At 30.9% G+C, this 15,993-nt stretch overlaps 1 protein-coding gene across 1 annotated transcript in view; it reads right to left on the reverse strand.

Moving 5' to 3' along the window:
- The window catches only part of LOC124529617 (probable chitinase 10), a 125,645-nt gene extending 124,347 nt beyond the window's left edge, over positions 1-1,298 (reverse strand). The window contains exon 1 of the mRNA XM_047103425.1: positions 1,085-1,298. Coding sequence (XP_046959381.1) covers positions 1,085-1,087 — 3 coding nt within the window. The 5' untranslated portion in view covers positions 1,088-1,298. The remainder of the gene's footprint in view (positions 1-1,084) is intronic.
- Positions 1,299-15,993: the final 14,695 nt, after the last annotated feature.

Here is a 15,993-nt window from a genome sequence, read left to right on the forward strand (position 1 = left end):
TTTCATTTCAAAATATCTTTGAGATTCTACCAACCAAGTTAAGTCACTTTCCATTTATTATTAACTAAAATTAATTGATACATCCGCGTTTTTTATTAATTCCTTTCTTCGTATTTTATATATGACCATAATTTATAACCTAAAAGATATAACATATTTTATTATTCAACAATAAAAGAAATTTAAAACATTCATAATATGTACTTATCAATAACAATACATACGACAATAATCACATAAATTTCTCGAAACGTTCAAGGTGAAATAGTCGCTATGAATACATAAAATACAGTTTAAATTAACATAACATTTTATACGCTCGCGATTTCTACGGACCCGCAACTTTCTCTTAGTGAAACTATGTTTTATCCATTGTACGCTAGACGTTGCTACGTAAATAGCAGATTTCGAATTTTTAATCTGTGACATAAAGCACAACGAACATTTATTTTTAATTCTTACAAGGAAAAGACTTAAACGAGTTCTGCCAAGTTTGTATTTCGACATTGTCGCCATTAATTATACAAATGTTAAAAATAATATTAATTTTAAAGCCAAATTAAAAGACAGACTATGATATTTTTTTGTTAATATCGAATATTTCAAACTTGACCTTGAAAAAAAATTTAACATTTACGATTTCAAAAGTTTAAACGTAAGTACGTACGTCGTACATTTAAAGGTCACAAAGTTCTATTTTTGAATTGAAAATACAGATTTTTATTAATAATAAAATATTTATTAAATAATAATAATAATTTATCTGAATTTTTTAAATGCCTGAGAATTATTCCTTCATCAATCAGTATGTCGCGCATATTATTTATTGCTTTATAATTTGATATTTTAATGATTATTTTAGTCACATTAAAACAACTGAGACGATATTGCATTAATATACAAGGTCTTTTAAGATTTTAATTCTTTTAACATTTAAATATCTTGCTATAAAAAAAAATATTTTAATCACAACATTATATTAAATATTGACACAATTTAATATATGAATTTTTTTATTAATAATTAGATTATTAATATATAAAAAAACACAAATATATTTTTACATATCCATAACAAAACTTACCATTATTTAAAATTCCGCGCAAATAATTACACTTGAAACAATAATATCTGCACCACAACACTCAGAGTAACTCAAGTACAGTCGGCCACAGATTATAACACCGAGGGAACAGTTCACTTATTATAGGTAAAACTTAGCTTTATAAAACATGTCTGTCCTTTCGCCTGTCACGGTGGAGAGACGGTCGTGGACTGAATCGAACCGAAAGTGCGGTGTTTTGCCCCGTTTACAGATTCAAGCGGTGTGCGTGTGCGCAGCGGGCCTAACTGTCTTGATACTTTGGTGTGAATAATAATATGATAAAAAACGAAAGTGATTTATTTTAATAATTACATGTATGACGTCATAATACTAGACAGATGCAATGGATAGGTTTTTTTTTGTTTGTAAGTTAGATCGTTTTCACTTGTATTTTGAAAGATTTTTGAGTAATGTAGCCTTTGAGTAAATTTACTTCTAATTATTCTGCAATTAATAGTGTATTAATAGTCTCTCCATATTAATAGTCACTCTCCTAAAATAACCAATCGTCGTTATCGGGAGTCCATATGTGTAAATATGTATTAAATATCAGTGGATATTAATATTACAATACAATTTTTTTATTGTTATTATAAATATTACTTTATAATATAATTAATAATAAAAAACGGATAAATTTGAATAATGAAGCTAATAATGTTACTTTTAAGAAAACTATAGTTATTAAAAAATTATGAAAGTTTTGAGCTTCAAATTCAACAAAAGTTTCACGAATCTAAAGCACTCGAAACTCGACTACAAAATATTTGAAAGCTCAAAAACTTATTTTAAAACCGCTTACACTTTCAAGTGCTTAATTCAAAGCCGCCTCAAGTTATTTACTGATACGGAGTAACAGTTTTATTTAACTTACAAACTAAAGTTTTAAGCGTCAAAGCTTCTCCGTATTACGACAAATGTAGTCTCAAATTTATTAGAACTAGACTTTGAAGCAAAATTTAAACTAAATAGAATTCCAGTTGACTTTTATTTTAATACTAGTAACCTGCCTCGGCTTCGCACGGATGCAATTCTGATACAAAATATACTACAGAATGGCTAACTGACTGTTTTTAAGATGTTTATAATGTGTTATTTGTGTTTTGTTATTCCATGATGAGATGCGTTTTTGTTTTACCTCGTTTTATACTGACTTCACGGAATCGCGGTCGAACGGGATAAAAGGTCCTATGTCCTTCTTCTGGGTCTAAGCTACCTTACCGCCAATTTTAAGCCAAATCTATCCATCCGTTCTTGGGATATTAGAAGTGAAACTAACCCCACTTTATTTTATATACCTATAGATTCTTTAAAATTGACGGCTTTTAGAATTTACAAATATGAAGTCATAGAACAAGAACTTCAATAATAAGGGATATCGTTTAAAGCAAATAATTTGTTAAGTAATTGTGTCCATATATATTTCAAGTATCAAGACTAGTTGCGTTACAATACACAAAAAGTTTTTGTTAATCGTAAAATTTTTACACACGTTTCCTTTCACCCTGCACGAATGTCACCTCATATGTGTGACAGAGACGGCTGTATCGTTCTCATTCAGTCGGTCACAATGCATCGAAACGTTTTGTCACTTCCTTATTTAATTATGAAAAATGATTATCTAATGTCATGTCATACCTTCATTAGGGCATAACAGGAAACCGCTATTGAAAGGGGAAATGCTGCTGATATTTTATGACCATACCATACACTTATGATTTAAGCGGTGATATTTTTTAAAATGAGAACACATTTAATTATTTTATCAAACATGTATATAAGTATGTTTTATCTCATATTGGAAGATGAACTAGCATAGGGGCCAGTATGAATTACTAATCATTTCTAATATCACCAATGCACCACCCACCTTGGAAACTAAGATGGTATATTCTTTGGTGGCTGTAGTTACACTGACCATCAAACCACAACTAGTTAATATTAATGATTGCTATTTGTAGGGGTTATATATAGTAATACTTTTTCACATAATATCATCACTTTATGAGAAAAAAATGGATGGTAACATGAATGTCGCGCTGGATAGATTTTTTTTTATCTATGATGTCAATAGGCGGAAGAGCAAATGGGTCACCAACCTGATGGTAAGGGGTCTCCACCGCCCTCAGACAAAGACGCTGTAAGAAATATAAACAATTCCTTACATCATCAATGCGCCACCAATTTGGAACTAAGATGTTATGTCCCGTGTGCCTATAGTTACACAAGCCCACTCACGCTTCGAACCGGAATACAAAACTAACCAAAACCAAAACTAAACAATAGTTGTTTGGTGGTAGAATACGTGATGACTGGAAGGCACCAACCCAGACGGGCTTGCACAAAGCCCTACTACCAAGGAAATTCTATACTTAAATTAATGAATATTCTGTGAAATAATGTTCTCGTGGTCTATTTCTTAAGATCTGATCTGATGAGTGGCTGGTACCTACCTGGGCACGCACAAAGGCCTCCAAGTAAATCTCCTCTTCTATAAAGAGAAAGTTTGAAGAGTCAAGTCAAAAAATATAGTAAGTAAGTAGTAGTTTTTAGTTCTCTCTGGGGACACAAAACCTTCCGAAATTAAGATTCCTACCGAGAAGTTTTTAGTTCTTTTTAAAGATTCAATGATTCTACATAAAGCATTATATATTAAGAGATTTTAATCTATGTTCTGATCAATGTTATTTTAGAATAACTGATATATCTATATAATTCAAGTTTACGGTCTAAAGGTCATTTCAGGGAGACTATTGATCAATCCTAAAGATCAAGGTCATTGACCTAATACCCTTACAATTAAGACTTTTTTACAATAAATTTTTAATGGCCAATTACAATTCTCGTCGACAAATAATTACTCTAATTATATTTTAAATAAATTTGATAAGTTTTTTAATAACTATTGATAGAACCTTTAAAAATTAAATACAGACGAATTGAGTACCTCCTCTTTTTTGAAGTCGGTTGAAAAACGTTGTGATGTGTGGCTATATAAATAAGTCACAATTTTTTTTACTAAAAACAATCAGCTATACAGAGGTAACATTAGTTGCTAAAAGAAATAATACTTACTTGTATAGATCAATTTGTAGCATTATTTAATATTTAAGTTTTTTTTTGTTTTAAATCAAAAGTTCTCGTCTTTTCCCAATAGAATTAAACTAGATTCCTTATTGGTATTTGTATATATTTTATATAATTTATATTATATTGTTTTTTTTTAGTATAATAATATAAGTTGCTACTTGGTGATAGGACTGAAACTGAACCTAACCCACTGATCATATTTACTACCGTCAAACAGCAAATATATATATAGTTACAGCACAATGTCGTTTAGATTACTTGGTGGTACGGCTTTGTGCAAGTCCGCCTGGCTAGGTACCCACCCATCAGATATTCTACCGCTAAACAAAGGTACGCGAGTTAGTGAGCCAGTGTAACTACAGGCACAAGGGGTAACCAAGGTTGGTTGCGCATTGACGATGTACGGAATAGTTAATATTTCTTACAGCGTCATTGTCTTTGAGTGATAGTGACCGCTTACCATCAGGTGGCCAATATGCTCGTCCGTCAACCTATTCCATAGAAAAAGGTTATGTAAATTAAAATGTATTTATTTAGTTTCTGTTAGTATACTTGAAAAAATGTGGTTACCACTTAAATCGAAATCGCAAACATATTGTTAAGGGGCATCTCCTGGTGCCACGGGTATACAACTGTTCGAATAAACTCAATTTTAAGCATTACGTTACTATATTTCCTTTTTAAGCAATCGCCTGCAATCAAATCGGTTATTTTTATAACATTACAGATTGCGTACTTGTAATGTCCAGTTCTTCTTACTTATGTTCCAATCTGTTACAAGACTGGCTGCTTCAGGTAAGAGTAATCTGTAAATAAGCTATACTAAATTTATGCAACGCGTATTAAAAACACAGTACAAAAAATCCAACCTAATTCAAGGTATACGTTCCTATAATAAAATTGCGCAAACATTTTTAACATTTCCGTTTCGTAAATTTCGTTTTTAAAAAATACATTGGTAGAAAAGGCGTATTATTCGATACAAGATTTTATAGATGATGAAAAAGCGTGGAGTTAATATCTGTTGACTTCCAAGCAGGATATATTAATTTAAATAATTGTATTTAATATGACTTTGTATATTTTAAATGTTAAAAAGAGTAACTACTTAGTTTCTTGCCGGTTTTCGGTAGAATCTACTTTCCGAACAGGTGGTAGCTTCACTTAATTGTAAAATGACGATTCAAAAGTGCTTGTAAAGGCCTACTTGAATAAAGTTTATTTTGATTTGAACAAAAGAATATAGAAGTTATATATTAAGATGTAACTATAAAATGATATCGTAATCAGTTCCACGTGTGACGTTACGAAATATTCAATCACACGTCAGTTGGAAGTGAAAGCAATTCGAGACGTAATTGGCAAGAAAATTTCTTGACAAAACTCATTAATTAATTGTACGTTAACATTTTAGTGAAAAACTGCTGACACTAATAGGCTATTTGACTGATTTTTAAAATCCATTCTATATTATTTAGTAGAGGTTAAGGAACCCAGTAAAAGTTGATTTTTTTATTTCTAGTACATATTTGCCGTAAAAATTCCATATTTAAATATCGCGCGAAAACACTACTTGGACAATACGGCGCTGCAATGGCGTCGGTGACGTCACTTTGCTGTATTTTAATCTGTGGTACATATAGTGGAAAAGTAAAGTTTACAAGAAATTGACTTCATCATAACCCCGGCCAATCAGGAGCGTTTTGTGTCGCGTGACAAACGTTTGAAAAAAATTATTTATTGTTTTTTGAATAAATTAAGTACTATTTTCAAGTTTCGTTAGAAAATAACTCATAATATACACTGATTACAATAATTCACAATATATTGTGCACTTACCCGATTGTTTCAATTTATTATGAAAATATATTCATTAAAATTTGGAAGGTTTTGTGCATTTGCTCTTCCGACGTCAAATAACGGATTTGTATTATTTGTGTAAAGGTGAAAGAGTAAGTGTTACTTTAAGGCGAATGTTATTTTAGTATCGATGTTTTTTACTAATCAGTGATACTAGTTTGTAGGACAACTAACAACAATTTCATACAAATTTTCTTAGTAACCTAAAAAATTTTTCAAATAATTGATGAAAAAAATTATTGATGAGTAAATCAAACATGCTTTAATATAGTATATATTTATATTATATATATTTATTGTTATTTGTGTATTGTATACTATTCTATTAAGAATTTATACTATATATATATATATGTAAAAAGTTATTGTACCCTTCCCATTAATATCAATATCATGATCCTTTACCCAAAGGTTGCCTGGAAGAGATCGCTGCTTAGCGATAAGGCCGCCTGTTGCACCTCATGCAACTTTTATGTAACTAAAATGTTATTTTTTAGTTGTAAGATTGGGTGCAATAAAGAATAAATAAATAAATAAATAAATGCTGGTAGGTAATGTTGTCTTAAATTTTCGCGATGATTACACATTTAAATAAAACTATTATATAACGGATGAATCGTTTAAAAATAATTAATATACGCGATTCATCCGTTATATAATAGTTTTATTTAAATATGCTGGTAGGTCTCATCCCACCTGGGTAGGTCCCACCGATCACAAATACATCTTTAAGCAGTACCCACGTCTATGGGAAGCAGTGTTCACTTAGCATCAGATGCTAGTCCATTTACCTCTATGACATAAATAAATTACAACTACCACATAACAAATACACTTATGTTACGAGCATTTATTTGTTATAGCATAAGTCATGTTATCAGTCAATTAAAATCAATACTATATTTTAATATGTTAGTCGCACATTTTCGTTGATTATTTTAACTATCTCTATAGAATAAAAATCCAATAATTAGATTCGCAGTTCAAATAGCCAGTTAATTTACTATGTATCTAAAAATACCTCTAAAGCGGAAGAGTTGCGTTCAAAGTATAACTACACGTATTACCGGCTTTTTTCTTAGTAGTAACAAGTTTTCAGTAACAACTTGTTTGAAAACTTGTTAAGATAAAATTGAAACAGGAATTGGAAAAGTTATTTTCTCTAGAAAAAAAAAGAGAAAATCTTTCATCGCCGTGACATTGTTTTATGACGTCATCGATTAAATATTGAACTCAAAATATGCATATCTTTAAAAGTAGTCGTAAGTATTTATTTCTTGCTAGCTTTGTTAAGAATAATGTGAATTAACTATAGGAAAAAACCGATCAAATTGTTAATATAATAAAATATAACTGCCGGTTTTACTCAAATAAAAGAAAAACTCCTTGAAAAGGATATCCGTAAAAATCCACATACATGAAAATAAACTTGAGTAGATTTATATTATTTTTTATTGTTATAATAGAAACGCTTGGCCTGGTTAAAGAAATATGAAATATTATCGAAACCAAGCTTGGCCTTACGGTTGGGTAATGTTATCAATAATTTTGGCGCTATAACAGATGCAGATTTCGCTGAAAGAAATTAATCAGTGCTTAACAAAAATCAAGTCAAAAAATTTCATGTTAAATAATTACTGTATTGCATCTCTCAATAAACCAAAGTCGCTTCCTTACGCTTAGATCTTTCAAACTAAACAAATGAATGTTAAATGTAAAAATAAATTAGTATTTAACTGCATGAAAATCAACTGTATGTTTTTTTATCAACTACATAGTCTTTGATCGGATTATATATAATCTGGTATTGAATTTATTAGTATGCCTATATACCTATTTATAATTTGTAATGTTTTCTTGAAAAAAATATTTTTGTAATTAATTCTTTTGTTCTAGCCTAATTCCGGCTTTATCATAATAATTTTTAATTCGCAAAGTCAAGGGAAATTATTATGCAGTAATGAAGTAACAATTACTACTTCAAATTATAATATCTAGATCGTCATAACAATACTTCAATCTAATACAATTGCAGAGAACAAGCAACGTACCTAAAACTCTTTGCAAAAGCCATTCGAGTACTGACCAATTTAACGAGATCCTTGCCCAGGCCTACACGACCGTCCCTTCTCTAAGTTTCATGTATGACAAAGGAGGGGAGAGAAGGTCAAACAGTCTAGTCGGCAAGAACTACTTTCACCAGACTTTATACATTTTGCAATTGACCTTAATATACCGGTGTTGCTGCAAACTCGCATTGGAACAATTATTTAAAATCTCAATGCATTTTGTACCTATTGCATACTTTAAATGACCCAATGTAAAGCAACGAAAAGTTTACAAAATACAAGCGAATATGTTCCACGACGTTATAATAATAAGACACTTTATTGTACACCAATTAAATTAAAGAACATACACAATCTTCAAAGAGTTGAACATATAGCATATGATTGTTAGAAAATAATTTCCATCAGACGATCTAGAGCAGCGAAATATTCATTTAAACAAAGAGACACGCAACCTAGAACATAGAATAATTATAAATTGTATGTTTATTATGTAATAGATATATATATAAACATACATACATACATATGACAGTAAGGTATTCATTGATTTTGTACAAAATGTAAAGCCATCAACTGCCCAAGATTTAGAGTGCAAGGTATGTATAAATATTTATGCATATGTATTTCAGCTTCTAGTGTATGTGGGTAATGAGTCAGTCTTAAGACACATGGGACATAACAACTTAATTCCTACCAATGGTAATTTAAGGTTGGTTAATAATGGCCATACCATTGCTTATCTATGGAAATGCTGAATATTATGCTCAATCAAATAATAATACTATGCTCAGTAATTTCGAAAATGTTAATGATAATATTTCTTTATATATTAACCCGGGTATTTCAACTTAGAACCTCGAATTGTCTCAAAGTAAATATACCTACTAAAGAACTGTTATTTATATATAATACAATTATACTCGTATATATAAAGGCTCAATAATCACTACTAAATAAAACGTATATAGCTCCTTAGTACCAGGAAGTATAGCTCGCTTATAGAAACTGGTTTCAACTAGAGATAATGTCACTTAGTGTTGCTTGAAACGAATATTTAAATGATCGATCACGTTCATGATTTCAAAATATATTTTTAAATCAGCTATTACTCTCTTCATATATAGGGCATACGGAACCCGACAGATGTTCTTCCTGTATATATTATACGAGTACCAACTGTCATCGTGATCGGTTAAACGATAAAGAAATTGCTTCATCTAGCGGTGAGTTGAATTACGTATATAGTATAAAACATTCTATGGCGATATTATATATTAACTTTCATTTTTTTTTAATTATTTTCAACAATAGAAACGCGTCGTTCTCTCGTGTGATTCTTTATTTAAATAACCCTAAACTGTCACTGTCAATGTCTGTCAGCTGTCAATCTTTTTTTTTCGGTTGCCAATACTTTACCGCGCAATTTGCAGCAAATTAAAGTATTGCGTGAATTTTTGGACTATTATATTATGTGCTAACTTTCACGATGATAGGTAAGAATCTATTCGTTAGAAAAACTGTACGGTGTACAAAATCTTTAAATGTTATTGTATTGGAGCGTTTAAATAATTATTCATTTTATTACATTTTCTTTATTTTTCATTTGACAGAAATAAAATAAAACCTGTGTTTCAATACAGATATTTTAAATTCTATTTTCAAATAGAATACATAAGTAATAAGGATAATTTTAATTAAATTTAGAACATTACGATTATAATAATGAATACGTATTCATAATCCTAATAATAATAAAAGTGTTCTCATATTTAAATTCTATAAATATCCAGATAAATTAAATAAATTTCCGTAGACAATCACTAAATATTTCATGCAAATAAATTAAAAATACATTTTATAGACGACATAATTGCTTAAAAGCGACAAGTGAACCTTGGATCAGAGGAAATGGTCTAACGACGTTATGTACAAATTGAATAAGTATTAATTAAAGTATGATTCATTAAAATGCATATTAGAGGGTATAGCTAAACAATCCTGTTTGTCTGTCAAAGGATTGAATTATAATATCTCGAAATAGTTTTATTAGCAATAGTTTTTTTTTTAACTTGTAGATACTGTCTGTAAGACAAGGGTAAGAATAAAATAGGGTTTTTAAAGGAGCAAGCTTCATTGGTAAGTGATTTAAGAAAAAGGTTCCTTGAGACAACATTGTACAATCTAAGCCTCGCGATTTTAACTATGTTAATGAATTAGGTGCCTATAGTGGAGGGGTTGATGATTACAGCTCTGCGTCTGAAGGCTTTAGCGTCAATTTTATTACATAGTAGCTGTGTCTTTTGATTACATATGGGTATAATTAATACTAAGTTATTTCAAAAAGAAAAACCAAACATTTTTAAGTGGATGTTTGCACTGTAAAGTAAAGCTACGTTACAATTTGCAGCTATTACTATGTATTAAGATTAAGTAATTCGGACCGTGCATTAACCATTCAGTACAAATGGTTTCATAATAACTAAAAATCTCTCCTAATAAAATGACTTAAGATGGGCAAAGCTAAGTACCAAATATTATTTTATATTTAACTAAACAAAATTATTTATTCAATATTGTTTTTAAGAACACACATAACATTAATACTAAACCTCAATTCAATCCAGCTCCATAATATCAGTATAGATGATTTTACATTTCCACATAAGTGTGGGCGAATATGGGTCGACATTTACAGGGCAGGAAGTGAATCGATCAAGTACCGGTTTGCTGTGAAAGCCTTCAAGACGCTCGCCTACAAAAATTACAATGATTTAATCTTATGCTGAGAAGTACAGTTATAAGCACATTGTTACACATATACAATACATATTTTACTGATATATTTATTTAAGAATGAACTTATAAAAATCCCTTACAACAACAAGCACAACAGCCTGTAAATTTCACACTGCTGGGCTAAGGCCTCTTGAGGAGAAGGGTTGGAACATATTCCACCTTGCTGTTCTAATGCATGTTTGTGGAATGCACATGTGGTAGATTTTATATGAAATTAGACACATGCTGGTTTCCGCTGGGTTCCGCCGAGCACGAGATGAATTATAAACACAAATTAAGCACATTAATATTCAGCGGTGTTTGCCTGGGTTTGAACCCGCAATCATCGGTTAATGCAAGCGTTCTAACCACTGGGCCATCTCGGCTAGAAGTCCATTAGATTTTTTAAGTTTAAGAGTGCATCTCGTAATTTATAGCAAAGAAAAATATTCTGAAACCTGCAAGTTATGTCTTTGAAGTACATTGCATCTGAGGAAGTTGGAACTCTGAAGTATTTTTTAAAAATTCTTCATCAGAAGTCTTTTCAAACAGTTAAATGTTTACACAAATTTCATACTTAAAAATAAATAAAACGACATCTCCGTTTCGCCCGAGAAAATTTAAGGTTATATTTATAATAAACTCGACCGTAATATCTGTCATCTTGTATAGATTTTGTGTTTAGTTTTGCATTAACTTAGACAAAGAACATACGACATTTCGTCCATGATGAAGTGACTCGGAGATAACCCACTCAAACACTATTGAATTGACATTTGTTAGGATCAAGATATACGTAAAGCTAGAATCAAGATTGAAGATTCTACCGATAATCTTAGCAGATTTATTTTGAACTAGCTATGCCCGTGACCATATAGGCGTTTGAATTTAACAAAAAAAATATTGTAGCTTAAGTTACTCCTTATTATATCAGTTATCTGCCAATGAAAGCCCCGTCAAATTCGGTCCAGCCGTTCCAGAGATTACCCGGAACAAACAGAGAAAACTTGTAAAAAATGTTATTTTGGTGTATGTACCGTGTATACATACATTGAGTAAAAAAGGGCTATTTTAATAATATAAACAGACACTCCAATTTTATTATATGTATAGATTAATCGGATCGAAAGTCTTCGATATTCCTTTCACTTATAAAATAATCCTTATTTATTAATATTAGTAGCTCTCATTATTAGGTAATTGGATCTGTGGAATATATTATTAAAAATTTTTATAAATTAAAAAAAACCGCCTTCAAAAATTAACTAAAAAGAAAAAAATAATCAGTTACATCCATATCCAATTTACGATTTTTTAATCACCTCTCAAAGTCGGTGCCAACATTGCTATATATGCATATAGGTACATAATACATACATACAAAAACTAAATCTATTTATTGTATAGATGACACCATTAGACAAACCTTACTATCGATACAAATTAAATGATTTCAATATAGGAATTTATTTACTTTGTTATCACCGCCTTCAAAAGGTGATTAAAAAATCGTAAATTGGATATGGATGTAATTGATTATTTTTTTCTTTTTAGTTCATTTTTGAAGGCGGTTTTTTTTAATTTATAAAAATTTATTTACTGCTTTTCAGTGTTGTTTTGTTATTTATAATTACAATTGGTAGTGTTTGTCATTCACTTTAATGCCGTTAATCATTGAGGAGTTCTCCTGGTAGTCCACCATCAGCTAGACTTCATCATAGGCATGTTTACTAACATCAATTGCTTGACGACTATCTTAAAGAAATAGAACTAAGCCCGTAAAATAGTTACTTACTAATAGGTTCTGATTACTAGTTGTGGTCTTCATCGTCAGTTCCACTTCATCAAATGTCACTTTTCGTGAGCATAAGACCAAGGCACTTTGAATAAAACCGAAATCACTATAGGTGTGCCTATAAAATTTGAGGAGTTCCCTCGATTTCTCCAGGATCCCATCATCAGATCCTGATCTCCTGACAATGGGACCACCTGTAAAACATGCCCTTTCAAACAAAAAAAGAATTGTCAAAATCGGCCCAGCCATATTCGAGTAATTCGGTAACATACATAAAAAATTAAAAAAAAAAAAAAAAAAGGCCCCGACGAATTGAGAACCTCCTCCTTTTTTTGAAGTTGGTTAATAACAAAACGGCTAAAAAGAGTAACGCTTGTTTTTTAATTGTTAAAAGCCCACAACTGGTTAGGGAATAAATAAAATTTTAACAAAAAGAAAAACCGACTTCAAACAAAACACTATTTTAAAACAAATGAATATGCACGAAAAAGTAATAAAAATAATTGCGTATTCAACATATTTTTTAGAGTCTTCCTAAGTTAAATGAAATGAAAAATATTAGACTACTTAAAAGTCGATTAACGATTATATCATGTAGTTATAGTTATTGGTATATTTGGAGCCGGTGTCAGCCACGGTGCCCTTGCCCCAACAATCAAAAGAAAGAAGCGATACGAGCCCCTTGATTGATCCAGTATATTATTGTGTAAAAGGTAATTTGTAAAAAACATATTTGTTAAAGTATTCTCGTATTGTTTTTTGATAGATATACTGTAGGGTTTTATTGGCTGACACCGACTCCAAATATAACAATAATTATAACTACATGATATAATCGTTAATCGACTTTTAAGTAGTCTAATATTTTTCATTTCATTTAACTTAGGAAGACTCTAAAAAATATGTTGAATACGCAATTATTTTTATTACTTTTTCGTGCATATTCATTTGTTTTAAAATAGTGTTTTGTTTGAAGTCGGTTTTTCTTTTTGTTAAAATTTTATTTATTTTTTGATTTTAAGTGAAGCTGATGTTGACTAACTAATTTTTTTTAATATGGATAGATTAAGCGTTCCGTTTATATGAGTCAGAAACTACTTCGAGGACAATTTCAAAGGAAACTTGCGAATAAAGCAAAAATAGACTTTCGAAAATGCGGATTTAATACGTCACGCGGCGTGAACTACAAGGATCCCTCGAAAGAGCTGTAATCGAACTCAGCAAAAAAACTTTGAAAAAGACCAACTATATTTCGTACATCATATGACATCACATCACATACACAAAATTTGATTAAAGATAGTAAAAAATTCTGCCCCATATCGCACCCTAACTGCGAGCCGTATAGGAGTTCCATCACTACATAATATAAAACAAAGTCGCTTTCTCTGTCCCTATATCTTTAAATCTACGCAACGGATTTTGATGCGGTTTTTTTTAAAAGATAGTGTGATTCAAGGGAAAGGTTTGTGTATATAATACATGAACAATATAGTAAAGAAACACTGATAATTTTAGAAGTTTGCGATGTGATGTCGTATATAAACAAATTCTGTAGTATATTTAGTATCAGTATTGCACCCGTGCGAAGCCGGGGTGGGTAGCTAGTTGATTATAATATTCGACTATGATAATTACATAAACATAACCACATTACGGAAGGTGACTCAAATATCCAAATAACCTATAAATAAAAGATTCGACCGAGTATCGCTAACGTGCTCCTCAGAATTGTTCCGTTCCCTTCCGTTCCGTCACTTTGTCATGGATCCTGTGCTCAGAACCTTACCAAACTTTCACCAAATTACCCTTGAAGTATATATTTTATAGTAAAAAAAGAATTATCAAAATTGGTTAAAGTGATTTTCAGTTATTCACCTATTTGTCGCGCATATACATAACGCAAATTTAAGACTTATGTCGTTTTCACATGGATACCATCATCGAAAAAAAAAATAAAAAAGGAAGCACTACCTTTCAAACAAAAAAAAAATTATCAAAATCGGTCCACCCAGTGAAAAGTTATGAGGTAACAAACATAAAAAAATACAGACGAATTGATAACCTCCTCCTTTTGGAAGTCGGTTGAAAAAACGAGAGGTATCGGACACCTGGTCTTAATGAAGTTGCTTTCGCTATATTCTATGTTATCTCAGTGAAATAATATAACGGAGCAGCATGTCCGAGTCCGTTTTTAAAAAACATGACGTCAGCACAGCTGACGTCACGAGTGTCAGGGTTTCGATCTTTAACCATCGTCGGTGGTATGAAATAAAACTCAGGAAATAATACTCGCTGATTTATTTCAATATTAGACGGCACGATCGCTCCGACTGCTCGACCAAGTCTGTCGATACCGGCGGGCGCTTGATCTTTTATAACAAAAATAGGTGGGTAGACTTATTCACTCAACATAACAACTGTTTACAAACACTAAAATATTTCAAACTATTTTAACATTTCAAAATTCACAAAAAAATATTAATTTAACAATCAAACACTTTTAAATTATTAAAATAATCAATTCTGGACACGTGTTTTTTCTTAAATTCGTGGTTTCGCGCCGACAAATATTATTAAAAAAAATATTTGCTAACTGTATTTCAAAGAAAGAGACAGAGAGGTCAGGAAAAGGGAAAGGCCTAATGGTGGGGGCGTAACGCATTTAATAGCTCGTAAAGGAACTTCGTTCCAAAAAACATGAGTCCTTATATTATACTAGTAGTCACCCGCTGCTTGACCTGTGTTAGGCTGTTGGTTGTCATGTGTTAGGCAAAAATATATGTCTTTTCTTGAAGTTCAAGCTTGCTTCATTTAAAATTTCATCAAATTCGGTTCAGTTGTTTTGTCATGAGAGAGTGACAGAGAGACAGACAGACAGTTACATACACATTTATAATAATTAATATATATATATTACTAGATTTAAACTGAAGCTTCACGCACGTTTGAAAAGTTCAAGTCTTAATTTTGTGTTGTTTTCTGTACTCCTGAAAATGTATATCCAAATTTATATGATGTTTCAATGATTAAGCCGTTAAAAAGTAACAAATAAATGAAAAAGTCAAAGGTAATATATATTAGTAATGATCATCATATGATGATGAGCTGAGATGGCTCAGTGGTTAGAACGCGTGCATCTTAACTGATGATTACGGGTTCAAACCCAGGCAGGCACTAATATATATGTGCTTAATTTCTGTTTATAATTCATCTCGTGCTCGGCGCGGGAGGAAAACATCGTGAGGAAACCTACAAGTGTCTAATTTCATCGAAATTCTACCACATGTGCATTC

Source organism: Vanessa cardui, chromosome 5 (assembly GCF_905220365.1).
Source record: "Vanessa cardui chromosome 5, ilVanCard2.1, whole genome shotgun sequence".
NCBI classification, from domain to species: Eukaryota; Metazoa; Arthropoda; class Insecta; order Lepidoptera; family Nymphalidae; genus Vanessa; species Vanessa cardui.